Source organism: Panthera onca, chromosome B3 (genome assembly GCF_046562875.1).
Source record: "Panthera onca isolate mPanOnc1 chromosome B3, mPanOnc1 haplotype 2, whole genome shotgun sequence".
NCBI classification, from domain to species: Eukaryota; Metazoa; Chordata; class Mammalia; order Carnivora; family Felidae; genus Panthera; species Panthera onca.
The window spans coordinates 38,044,101-38,057,197 of NC_138344.1; the positions used below are offsets into that span (position 1 = coordinate 38,044,101).

A 13,097-nucleotide genomic window follows, 5' to 3' on the forward strand; every position below is an offset into this window, starting at 1 on the left:
ACCCTGTCCTCCCCCTGCATCCCTCAGCAAGTCCGTGCTTAGCCCTGGGCCAGGCCCCCGTCCTTCCTCCCTGGCGTCAGTGCCACGGCATCCTAACAGGACTCCCCGGCACTCCTGTCCAGCCTCTTCCGGCCACCCCCCTGCACCGCGCTGCTCCACCACGTGGGCTGGAGCATCGTACCATAGCTCTCTCGCTGCCTACTTGAATCCACCCCCTTGTCGGAGAACTGGTGAGTCTCCTGTCCCTTCTCACTCCTCCCCTTGGACCTCTAGCCACATCACTCGCTCTGGCTCTCATATTTGGGGGCACGTGGTTACTCAGGGTGCGTCTGTGGGAGCTGGTGTGAGGGACAGACAGGAAGGGCTCACTGTGCCAGGTCTCAGCACTGGCCAGGGACCCCAGCTCACTGCCTGCCGAGCCGCTTCCTGGAGTGAGAACCCACTGGGATCTCTGCTCACCAGACCTTTAGAAGTGTGGGAAGGACAAGAGACAAAACTCAGAAGCTGTTCTGGGAGGGGCCTGGGAGCCCCCTGCAGGGCAAAGGGCCCAGATCTACTTGTGGGGTCAATGCCTGTGACCCCTTTTCTAAGGTAAAGAGAACGCCTACCACACGTGGGAGGAGGTGCAGACCCGTACCATCCCTGCATTCAACACACATCCAGAAAGTGTGGGCCAAATAATTCTTCGACTGGGATGAGGGAGGGGAGCGTTGTAGGTCACAAGATGTTCGGTAGCCTCCCTGGTCGGTAGCACACACACATCTCCCCCTCCCAAGCTGTGACAGTAACAAATGGCCCCAGGCATTGCCAGCTGTCTTTGAAGGGGCAAAGGAGCCCCTGGTTGAAAACCACCGCCTTAGATGTTTAACCAGGTCATGGAGCTCCAGCTTTGATGCCAGGCAGACCAGAACTCACTCTCTGCTCTGGTGTGGACCAGCCGTGTGACTATCAGCGAACCAGTCCAGCTCTAAGTTTCAGCCTCCACATCTCCCCCTGCAGCCACCAGGTGGAGAAACCTCTTTACCACTGGGTGCTGTCTGCAAACAGATTGGGAGAAGTCACATGAGGTGCTGGGCCCACGTCAAGCACTCGATAAATGGTGCTGCCAACATCGAACTGATTGTGTACATGAACCTGAGAACATCCTGCTCCTGTCCCGACCTCCACTGCAGGGAAGGCAAAGTGTCCTCGCCCCTTTCCTCTCTTCCCAGGATAGAGGGAAGGAAGCAAGGAAGGCAGGGGATCTAAGCTACTTTTAACGGGGGACGGAGGAGTGACCGGAGCAAGAGCGACCATGGCTTGTGGCCTGTGCCCCCGAGGATGGGTTGAGCCACAGCGGTCACATCCGGCTCTGGCTGCGCTCGATGCTTCGACATTCCAGCGAGATAAGCTATATTCTAAACAATGTGGTCACTAAAATGTGAGCTATGTTGCTTTGGAAACCTAAAAAAAAAAAGAGAAAAAAAATGCCTAGGAAATCCAAGTGCAATCCAAGCACTCCAAGGGGTTGGGTCCTGTGACAAGGCCAAGAGGTACTGAGGAAGGGCTGCTGACCACCACTGCCCGGGGGCAGGTTCGGCTGACCTCGCTGTGCCAACCTCCCCGGTCTGGACAGTGCCTTCAGCTTTACTGGGAGACGTCTGGTGCAGACACTCTAGGTCACTGTGCGTCTGGCATGGGTCAGCCTAAAGAGGCAGCTGTGGCTGGTCTGGGCTGGCCCTGGCTTCCCCAGCGAAGTACAGAAGAGACCTCACCCCAAATTATAAAGCCTTGTCCAGCACCCTCTGGCTTAGTCCAGACGGAAGAGAGCGAGCTTGGCTCCCAGGAACACTGGCACAGCCTACCCATCAAAAGAAGAAAAGCCACAGGCCACCCACTGGGTAACATGGTGCCAGGACCACTGTGGAGAAATGTGGGCTTTGAGGCATCTCGGAATCAGAGAGGGGGTTGGGGGTCCTCACCCAAGAGGGCCCCCCAAGCAGATCTGAGCCCTTATCCAAACATCCCTGTAGCTTGCAGAAACACACTGGACAGTGTGGTGGAAAACACTGGACTCAGAAGCCTGACACATAATTAAGAAGATGCTAGTTTAGTGGGGGAGCAGTGCAGTCAGGCCAAGGCAAAGTCTGAAGGGTGCCATTTTACAGAGTGCTGTTCGGCCGAGCTGGCCTATGTTCAGGAGCAGGACTGACCTGGAGCAGCACCCCGGCTAGGCATTTACTCTTCTCTGCAGACAACAAAAATCTAGCTCTGCCTTTCACCTCTGTCCCTCCTGTCACCTCTCAGCTGCTTCCTCAAGGCACTTCTGCAAGAAGAGCTACAGACCAAAATGTATGGTCACCACTTCTGGGTTCTGCCTTGAGTGGCAAACTCTTTTTAAACGTATGCCCTCTTTTTTCCCCCCACTAAATGACTTAGCCACACCATGATTAAGTACAAGAGAAATAAAAAGGAGCCTGGAAAAGATAACATTATATACAGGACCCAGAGAGCACTCAACTTGGCTCTGAGCTTCCTAGCAGACAAGGCAAAAAGGGAGAATATGCTGTATGGCTCTGGTTATGCACAGACAATGCTTACCAGTTCTGCAAGGGAATCAAAGCTTCTCCTGGCACTAAATCTTGAACAAAAATCTGCCAGGTGGCAACCTCTCCTCCCACATCCATCAAGCCAGCCAGCCTTAATTTGAAGAGTTTTCCAACAGATGCAGAAGCAATTTTGCATAAGGCTGCTTCTTGAAAAGGACCCGAAGATATTGCCACTCAAAGACTCCTCTGGGAGGATGACTCCAAGGGATAAAGGGATTTGCCTCCACGACAGTGGTTTCGTTTCTCCAGGCCCAAGACTCAGCACACCCGGAGTGGCAGACAACAATGTCCAAGGCCTTCCCTTCAAATAGCCCTGCTCCCAGCCAGACTGAGTCTATGCTGATCACTCTTCCCGCAGCAGAGGTGTTGGAAACCTCCTGCTCCTGGCATTCTCGGCCCCCTGCCCCCACCAGTGTGGGATCGGCCAGACTTCTCGAGTGGCATGGGGTACTTAATTCACGACTGGCCCCCTGCCAGACTAACGGCACTGACTGGCTTCGGTTTTAAGCCCTATTCCAAGCTGGCATGGACTTTCTGTTTTGTTTAAGGAAAAGAAAACAGAATAAAACCCAGAAGGCAACACTTGGATTAAAGGATGCCTATTAAAAACATGTGCAAGAGATCCAAATCCGGTAAAGGAAAAGGAGGGGGGCGGGGGACAGATGAAGGGGGCAGGAATTAGCTTTCTACTATGAAAAGCAGGGAGCAGGCAAAGGCTGGGGCGCCAAAGCCACAAGGCTAAAGGTCAAAACGTGAATGCACTGCCTTCGTCTGGGCCCTCACCTGTGGAAGGAGCCTGAGCTCCTGTCCCAGAGGTGCCACACTCCCATCCCCAGTCCTCACTGTTCCCTCTGCCTGGGCTGCCTGATCCTCACCAGCCCAGGCTCAACCTTTCAGCCCCAGCTTATGTGGCCGTCAAGACTTCACTTGCCCCTCTGTACACAGTCGGCCCTTATTAGTTGGGGTTTCTGAGGGTTAGTTCCTGTGGGCCCAAGATGGCTGGGTCCTGGCACCCGGGACCCCAATTTCGACCTAGCTCGTTAAGGAGGAGAACGACAAAATGAGGTATGCACAGCACAGAAAGCAGCCACCGCTCTTTCAGCCTTGGATCAGTTCACTGCAGCCAAGAGCAGTGGCAAAGTCTAAGGGTCACATCTTCTGGCTGGAAGCTGACTTCCTGCCATTAGGATGCTGTGATTTCTTAAATAAAATTTTTTAGGGACACCTGGGTGGCTCAGTTTGTTGAGCATCCAACTTCGGTTCAAGTCATGACCTTGAGGTTTGTGGGTTCAAGCCCCACGTCAGGCTCTGTGCTGACAGCTCAGAGCCTGAAGCCTGCTTCAGATTCTGTCTCTCTCTGCACCCGCACTCATGCTCTAGCTCTCTCTCTAAAATAAACATTAAAAATTTTGTTTTAAAAAACCTTTTTCAATGTTTATTTTCCCCAGGTGCCCCAGGAGGCTGAGGCGTCTCCCCACTGCCCCCACCACCCTGCCCCTCGCTCCTAGCAGGAGAGGAAGATACCTTCTACAAGAGGCACTCTGGAAACCATCACCTCCTCAATCTCCAGTCCAGCCACTGCCCCAGGGCATTGCCTGGTACCTCTTTCCCCTTGGTCAAGGCCCCTCCCCAAATGTTCACTTTAAAGCAAGAACGACTTACTCACCCTCAGGGTCCAGCTCATTATCTTTTTCCTCTTTATGCTTCCCTCCTCCTTCCCCTCCATTTGGCCCAATCCTGGACTTAAATGCTTAGGAAATCCCAGGTGACTCAGCTAGCATGATGTGTAGTGACAGGAACATCACCTGCTCACGTCCCTTCCCTGCAAGCCAGAGCCGCTGGGTCTTCCCAGAGCCTGCCTCTGACGAGAAGCTGAGCTGGCTCGCAGTCAGTCACTCCTCTGGGCCCCTCCCTGTAAGGCCAGCAGCGGTCTCACAGCGGAGGGAGGCACAATCTCTTGCCTGGATGTGGGGAGGGAATAAGAACGAGCCAGATGTCCTCTGCTCTCTTCCTGCGTAATTTCTTTGCAGGAAATAATCAGATGTCCTGAGATGTCCCCCATCCTTCTCTGTGGTCATCTCGCCTTTTATTTTCCCCACACCCACCTCTGACCAACCTCAGCACCCCCCCCCCCCCCACATACTCCTCTTAACTCTGTGTGTCACTTCAAGGCCTCTCCTTATGGCCTGCCCGCTGGCCTCCTTCTGGCTTCTGGCTGGGCCCAGCCCTCCAACGTGAACCTCAGCCTCTTCCCCTCCTTCCTCCCTCATGGGGGGTCCCCCTCAACCCCTCTCTGGCCTTCTTTCCTTCTTGAGTTGGCTTTCCCTCTCCTGGTGCATCCACTGCCAGGACTTCAGCCGAACCTTTGCCAGTGTTTCCAGGGGGCCAACCTACAGAGATGGCCGACAGGTCAGAAGAGCAGAGTTCTGACAGCGGTTGGATCTGTGGGCAAAATGTTCAACCCAACAGGCCTCCTTTCTGCAGGACTGCTCAGAGGCCTTACCATGTGGGCGCCCCAGAGGCCCCAGGGGTCTACAGCGCAGGCTTTCCAAACTCCTGTGATGACAAACCCTGCCTCTCCAACTCTGCTTTGCAAAGGGCTCTCACACAGGCTAATGGCTTCCAAATCTGCACGTCCGGCCCCGACCTCTCTCCTGACTGCCCAGCTGCCTCCTGGACACAGTTAAGCATAGGCAAACTCACTGTCCTCTTCCAGCCCAAGTCCATCCCATCTCCTAGGTATCCAGTCTCTTGCCAGTTAAAGCTAGTTGATAAGCACCTGCTCATTCAGGCCCATGGCTCCCTCTCAATGCCCCTCCCAGCCCCACCACCATTTCTCCCAAGGGTTCATGGCAGCCTCCTTTGGTTTAACAGCTTCCTAAGGGGTGGTTTTTTATTTTGTTTTGTTTTTAGTTTTGGGTTGTTTTTTTTTCCTTTGGACACCAGCCATTTCCCTTAGACTTTAAATTCCATACAGTGGCTAGATTAATCTTTTTGAAACAGTCATCAGATAACCAACCACTCTTCCCCCAAAGCCTTCATTCTGTAGGCAAGAAAGGAATCAATAAGTGTGGCATTCAGGGCTCTTTTCTCAGTGCCCCCAGGAGTCTTCTCGGCCTCATCTGCCCCCCTCATCCCAACCAACCACAACACCAGCCATCCTCTGAGCTCTCCCTGCCCTTGCATGCCTTTCCCTCTATCTGCAATGTCCTTCCCTCCTTCTCATCCTCACAGTATCCCACCTGTCCTTCCAGGCCCCACTCACACACGACCGCAACTCTAAAGTCCTACCCCATCCAGCACTTTCCTCGTTGGCCTATACACAGTTCCTCTCCTGTGCGTGCTCTCTTGGCACGTGGCACACTGCATCACAGGTGGACGTAGACCCTTCCAGCCACTCCATCAGACCGTGTGTGCCCACGTGTCCTCCCCAGCTCCAGACCCCCAGCATCTGTACTTGCTAGGAACTCAGAAAAGCTGCTTGCATGAATTAATTACACAGCGGATGCTGGCAAGCCTGGAGGCATGTCCCCACTGGAATGCCATCAATGCCTCCTTTGAACCCTCAGTCTGCACCTACTTGTTTTAGAATTACACTGATGCCTGCCTTATTTCTCCCCACAAGGCCATAAGCATCTTGATGGCAGGACCCATGATTCCTCTTCAAATCCCCCCACCTGGACTGGTACTCAGATGACCGGTAGGAAGTGCCTGGGGAATCAATGAGGAAGAAAGAGACAGGCAGGCAGGCAGGGCTCCTACTTGGGGGTCCTCAACCTGACAAGTGCCCTCAACTACAAGTTAACAAGTACCCTTCCGAAGCTTCATTCTTCTGGGCAGGACATGGTGATAGGGGAGCAGGTCCTGCCACAGATGAGCGCACATGCTCTGGGGCCCGAAGGTCTGAGTTCAAAGCCTCTCCGTCTACTAACTGTGGGACTCGGCATGAGTTAGGTAACCAGTCTGTTTCTTGGCTTCCTAGTCGGGAAAGCGAAAAATTCCAACGCTGCTACCTTACACACTTGTTATGAAGACTGAGTTCTCACGCAGGAAACACTCTACACAATACTCAGGAAATAGTAAGTTCTCAAGAGATGTTTGCCATCATCTGTCTCCTTCCAGCTAGGATGCCAGGAGCCTGTAAGATTTTGGGGGCCAGGATGAAGCCAGCAGTTTTGAATGGGTGAAGGTGGGGGTAAGAGGCAGGTACCAGGGGCCTGGGCAAGCAGAGGAGAAACACTGGTGTCTCAGCGTGAGTCCCAACACTGACTCGTCAGCTGACTTGTTGCCCCACTCACGTGCTCCCAGCAGACCGGCACCCACTCTCTGCCTGCCAGGCTTGAGGGCTGTTCCTTCCTTTGGAAGAAATGACCTAAGAATCCTCAACCCTCAGACAAGGGGCCTGAGGAAGGGGACACAGCAGGGAGGAAGAATTGGGTCAATGGGACACCTCTGCCTCAAGTCCAAGATCAAAAACCATCCTGTCATCCTGGTTCACACAATCTAGAAAGGAATTCACAGCAAGCCACCACTTGGGCCAACTTTCATTCTGAACCATGGAGTCAGGCAGTGTGGCTTCAAAGGCAAAGGCCTGCCCCAGAGTCTGTCGACTGATGATGCTGCCTTGGCCACGGTTGGGAAAACAGCTCAGAAATTAAATCTAAACCAGCCAGCCTCAAAAGCTGGAAACCCAGAGTCAAGTTCACAGTCCTGGCCTTTAATTTTTCAAGTGTTAACACAGCTTCTAGCCTTCAGAGTTTGTTTTTAATAACTCAATTGGTCCTCTCACATCAGGAATTTGACCTTCCCTCTGCACAGCCCAAGACTCACAGTGATATTATCTTACAAAGATGTTAAAACAGATTCCCCCGAAGTCACATCTCACACTGCCCACTTGTCAGCCTGTATTAAAGGGTTTTCAGGCATCTCCCAACGTTCCAAATGATTTTCTTCATCTGATGCTATCAGTCAAGGACTGGAAGCAACTGGGAACAAAAGCCAGGCCAACCGCCTCTGATTCGCCAAGCTTGGATATTAACGCTTTCTCTTCCTGAGCCACAAATTGAACCCCAGCAGTAAAGGCCAAAACAAAATCAAACTCACATTTTTCTAAGACTACCAGACCAGCACGTAAAAAATTCCCCTCAATAAAAACGAAATGGATATTTCAATTGTTCACAGCACTTCAGCGGGCCCCACGCTGGAGCCCAAGCGTGTTCCTGGAGTAGAGAAGCGAATCTCAGAACAACCCGCCCAGAAATCCAACAACTGAGGGATGGTCATGGAAATGATGGGCCAGCTGCTCTAAAACATCGTGAGACAATGCGAGATGATAAAGGAGGCATCTAAATATGGAAATGCACTTACAAAACAACAAGGAGAAGAATGAGAAACACGGATGGACACTGTAGTCTCCATTGGCAAGGCACAAATATATATGCCTGATCCACAAACATCAGGAGGACCGTGACAAAAGAACACCCGTGTGCGTGGGTGGGGAATTATGGGCAATTTTGCTCCCCACCCCCACAATTCCCTTGTATCTTGCTGTTTTAAATTAAAAGTACATGATTATTAGATGAAATACTCAGATAAAATCCAAAGAAGCGTATCGTGCAACAAACCGGCAGAAGTCAGGGCCGGAGTCTGCACTGCTCGCCCGTGGCTTTGTGTCAAACCACACACATATGCTCGGCTGACCACAGAGTCTCATCTCCTGAGCACAAGGTTTGGGGGATTTTCATTCACTCACGTCTGACTGCCACCCAGGGGACATACAAACCCGGTGCATTGCTTTTCCTGCCACCGCTCTTCTCGGGTTTCCCCATTCTGTGGGTGACCCCAGAATCACTGTAACCAGAAACCTGACGGGCTGGGCTGAGCTGATGGTGAGGGGCGGGGAGAGCCTCACCTTCAGGGCCTCATCCCCCCACCGGCCACCAGCCAGGGCTGCAGCTAGAGGGGGTTACAGTCCTACAGATGAAGAGATACTTACCCAAATTGTTGTGTGCTGGGGACATCGGATTCGGGGATAGGTTTGGAGAACCTGTGAGGTGAGACAGAGTCGTGAGAACAAGCAGAACATTCTTGGCTTAGAGAACCAAATTACTGAACACATGCATCAAGATGGGGCAGCTCGACACAGCAGGCAGAAAACCCTGGGCTGAGCCTCCAAAGCCCAGGAGGAGGTCTGATCCCGTGTCCCTGCCCTGCTTTCTCTCCCTGGGCCCCAGTCTTCACCTGTGGAACAAACAGATGAGCGGCTAACCCCAGGGGTCTCTCCCACAACTTGATGGTGTGAGGATCCGGACCAAACCCACAGCACAGGCCGCAGAGCTCCTTGGAAGCTATGGCCCCAGGAAAACGAGGCGGACAGGGAAGGCCCAGGCGACGAAGGCCCTCCCTCCCACACAGGTAGGGCCACAGCTCCCCAGAAGGCCCCTTCAAATAGCAATCTAGCCCTTTCCCCAGGTCTCAGGAAACTCACCCAGCTGCCTCAGAAACCCTACAACTCTGCAACCAGACTGCAACCAGACTGACGTTTGAGGCAATACATGAGGCTGCTCATGGGGAGGTGTCCAAACCTACCCAATTCTTCCTGCCCGGCTACCTTCTCTCCAGCCCTCCCTCTCAGGAGAAAAAGAAAACCACATGGCATCTGCTTTCAAAAAAAAAAACAAAAAAACAAAAAAAAAAAACAAAAAAAAAAACCAAACAGTGCCGTTCCACAGAGCAAGTTGGCTCATCCCTTTGTCCCTGGACCCAAGAGGGCTGCAGCTATTTCTGTAGTAACAGCCCTACAGGATGGGCGCATATGTGCCTTGTTTATGAGGGTCTGTTCCTGCTCCCCAACTCAGCTGTAACCTCCTTGAGGGTGAGGGATGAGCCACAGGCTTCTCTTCCTCCCCCAGAACCCAGCACATCAGGGGATGTGGAAGAGCCGTGGAAGACAGCTTCCAACCTGGCCACAGAGTCCAGGCGTGTCACCAGCGTATCAGCGATGGGATTTCAGCAAAGTGGTCTAACCTCCTCGAGCCTTGGTTTTTATTTCCCTTCAGGTGTAAAATGGGGATAATGCCATCTATTGTGTGATTTGTAGAAATGAAGCGTGATCATGCATAGACAAATGGCTGTACCATGACTGGTACACAGCAGGCACTCAATAAATGCTGGTTTCCTGTTTTGTGGCAGCCCAAATCAAGAAGGCCCAGGAAGGCTGTGGGACCATCTCACTGGTCTGGAAGGGCACGCATGTGTGTTGGGGGAGACCCAGGGCCGGACAAGGGCATCCTCGGACCCCAACTGAGACACTATCACATCTCAGCTGGCAGAGAAGCAGCTGGACTTGTTTCCAAATGGACAACTTTGAGTGGAAAGCCAAGGAGCAAAGACGACACCCCCCCCCCAAGAGACTGGGGGTCCACAGAGCCCAACGTCTACTTTTGACACATCACAGACGTCCACAGCAGGGCCCTGCAGGTACACTGACAGGAGGAGAGGAAGAAAAAAGAGATGACAGAGAGGGCGGGACAGAAAGGAAGGCAGGGAGGGGGGAAGAAGTGCGCGCTGAGGGTGGTAGAAGGGTGGCTGGCTGCTCGTTCTGTACTCGGACCCTCTCCTTGGGCCCTGCTTTGACAGTGCTAATCATTCTACACACAGAAAGAAGAGCAGGGAGGGAAGAGAAAAGGAGTTAGAAGCAATGCAGCATCTGGAAAGATGCTGCTTAGCTGGCCTGCTTCCCGTGCCACATCCCAGAGCTGCAGGCTTGCAGCCGTCGCTTGGCACGGAGTGCGGGAAGGCCTGTGACACACCGCAGCCCGGGGCGCGTCGTCAGCCACTCCCGGGGGTGTGTGCCACACCCCAAAGCACCACGACGCCCACGCCGGGTATCAAGCAGCCACGCTTACAACGAACATGCAAGTCTCCCTCGTGTGCCTCTTTCAGGACCCGCACACTCTCTTTTGGGCCGTGTGCAAGGGCGGGTGGGCTCCGTGTGGACGAGGCATGCCCGTGATCTCCGGGACGGACCATCTGCTCGGCCCCCTCCTCCTCCTCACACAACCACACACAGCGCCGCGCACATTCTATGTGGCAGCTGGGGTTCCTTTCAAGGAGCCACCGGTTTTGGAGCCAATTTGGTCCCGTAACAAATGATGCGGGAACATCTGGAGACGTGGCTGGAGACAACTGGGCTGGGTCCCTCGCGGCGGGAATACATAGATGACGTTTGGTCACTACACAAAAATAGACGTTTCGGGGCCTCCACTGGCAGAGACCCTGCCCGCCTCCATTCAGCCTTTCCTCCCGAGCTGTGTCAGGTGATCAAGCCCACCCATCACCCCGCTGCCAAGCTCTCACCAAGGCGGAGATTCTGCTTAAAGCCTGCAGTGGCTCTTGGCCACAGTGAAACCTTGAGGGACACTCCTCCTGTCTCTTGCCACTCCCCAGCCACACAGAGCTCTCACTGTCACCAGAACGCACCAGGCTATCCTGCCCATGCCCATAACCTTACCTAGCATATCCTCTCTGCCTGACGGCCTGGTCAACACCTACCCATCCCCAAGACTTGACTCAAGAAAAACCTACCCTGTGAGGTACTGTTCTGCTCCCAACACCTCCTCCCCAGGCTGGGGTAGGTGGCCCTCCCCTGTGCCCACTGCCACATGGCGTCCTCCATCAGGGCATATATGAGACGGCACAGTGACTGCTGGTCGTCGTCCTCACAAACTGAGCAGCTCAGGCTCCTCTCTCCCCAGTGCCTGGGATGGCATCTGGCACCTAGTTGTTGCTTCATAAATGCCGGGTAGAGGGACAGGGGGAGGGCAGGCACTCAGCGAGGATCAAGACTCTGACCTGCATCCATGCTGTGGTTCATCTGGTGGTCACTGGTCTCTCCATCTTCACTCAGGTAGCCAGGGGGTGGGGTTTCTGGGAATCAGAAGGAAGGTGGTTCATTACGGGGCCTGCACGGTTCAGCTCGGAGACACCTGCTGCAAACCCGTCACACGTCCACACCACTCTGCCAGCCAGCAGCAGGTGCTGGAGGCACTGCAGGCCTCTGAGCAAGGGCACCAGCTCCTCAATCCAGCTGGCCTCATGCCCTTCGACCCCCGTCTCCTCGGCTGGATTGTGACCACCTTTGTTCATGCCATCCTGACGCCCAAGACCGAAACACCTGTTCCTAGAGCCACTGCCAGGCTAGCTTCTTCCCACCCTAGAAGGTCAAGTGTAAGCCCACCCCTCCAGGGAGGCGGGGGACTTGCCTGAGCCTCACCCACCTCTGTCCTCTGAAGGGCAGTTGCCTCACGCTGCCCTTTGGCTCTGCTAATCTACTCCTGCACAGGTACCCTGTTCATTGTCACTCCTCTATTGGACATCTTGGCTTCCCCAGTGGGCTTCAAGTTCAATGGCAGCAGCGACCATGATCTGTTTCTCTGAATGACCCCAGACGGTGACTTAGCTCTCTAACGTTTGCGCAGTGAACACGGTGACCTACCCCTAGGAGCCAGCGCCCCCTGTGAAGGACCTGGAAGAGGCTGGGCCTGTAAAGGGGTCTCTCTGTAGGCTCTGCCCCATGCACAGGCCTACAGTCAACCTCAGCACAGTGAACTCACTCAGGGTGAGAGGCTTGTCCAAGTCAGAGCGCTCTGAAAGGCAGGCAGGATTCCTGCCGCTGTGACCAGCCCAAGCTCAGCCAAGCAGTTTTCCTGGACGCCCTGCGTGCTGGTGATTCACACATTATTTGCATGTAAATGAAGGGCTTCTAAAAACATCTGCACTCTGACAGCTGAGCCGGCTTCTCTCCGTGCAGTCAGTCAAAACTCCCGCTTGGGCCTCAGCCCCCACCCAGGCTGAAACCCCCACCAGGCTTACTTACTGAAGGGCCATTCTCCACACCAGCTGCCCGGCCCTCGGCTCCCCCACTGCTCTGCAGGCCCCCAGCCCGTCGTCGGGGATCCTGCCCAAACTCCAGCCCCGGCCGCGAGGGCGGTGAGAGAAACACAGCATTGCTATTTCCGCTTCCAAAATAAATGACGGCACCGAGGCCGGGCGGAAGGGTCACGCCGCCGCTCCTCCGTGCCAAGAAAAGCATCATTACTGAGCGGGGAGCCAAGGCCACGGGTCCTCTCCCAATGGGTGTGCGGTTCTGAGTCAGGGGCCCTCCGGCCAGCGCTGTGTGCGGAGGGGGGACAGGGCAGCCCAGGACAGCCAAGAGAGCTGCAGGGGGACCGGCGTGAGGACTGCCGGCGCCCCTGCGTGCCCCTGCGCACCCCTGTGCCTACCTGGAATATTGCTCTGGGGCTCGATGCCCGCGGGGAAGTTAGTGTTCTCGGGGATGGAATGGCTGTAGTCGTCCAGCGGGGGGAACTCGGCCGGGATCTCTGTGTGGCGTGGCACCAGCACAGGAGGTAGAACTGTCCAGAAGAGCAGAGGCAGATCGGCGTCAAGGCCAGGGTGGCACCAAAGCCCTCCAAGTGCCACACCCTCCTCTCCCCCCACCTGGACAGG

The 13,097-nt window shown here is 54.5% G+C and overlaps 1 protein-coding gene across 4 annotated transcripts in view; it reads right to left on the reverse strand.

Moving 5' to 3' along the window:
• Positions 1-13,097, reverse strand: part of SMAD3 (SMAD family member 3) — a 119,601-nt gene that overhangs the window by 13,307 nt on the left and 93,197 nt on the right. For 3 of the 4 annotated variants that reach the window (XR_014137797.1, XM_078448768.2, XM_078448769.2), the window contains exons 3-5: positions 12,872-13,003; positions 11,442-11,516; positions 8,584-8,634 (exon numbers count right to left, since the gene is read on the reverse strand). Coding sequence is in view for 3 of the 4 variants with exons in the window: in XM_078448768.2 (XP_078304894.1) it covers positions 8,584-8,634; positions 11,442-11,516; positions 12,872-13,003 (258 nt within the window). In the remaining variant the exon portion in view is untranslated. Of the gene's footprint in view, positions 1-8,583; positions 8,635-11,441; positions 11,517-12,465; positions 12,565-12,871; positions 13,004-13,097 lie in introns of those variants that run through there. The other variant, XM_078448770.2, reaches the window with a different exon arrangement.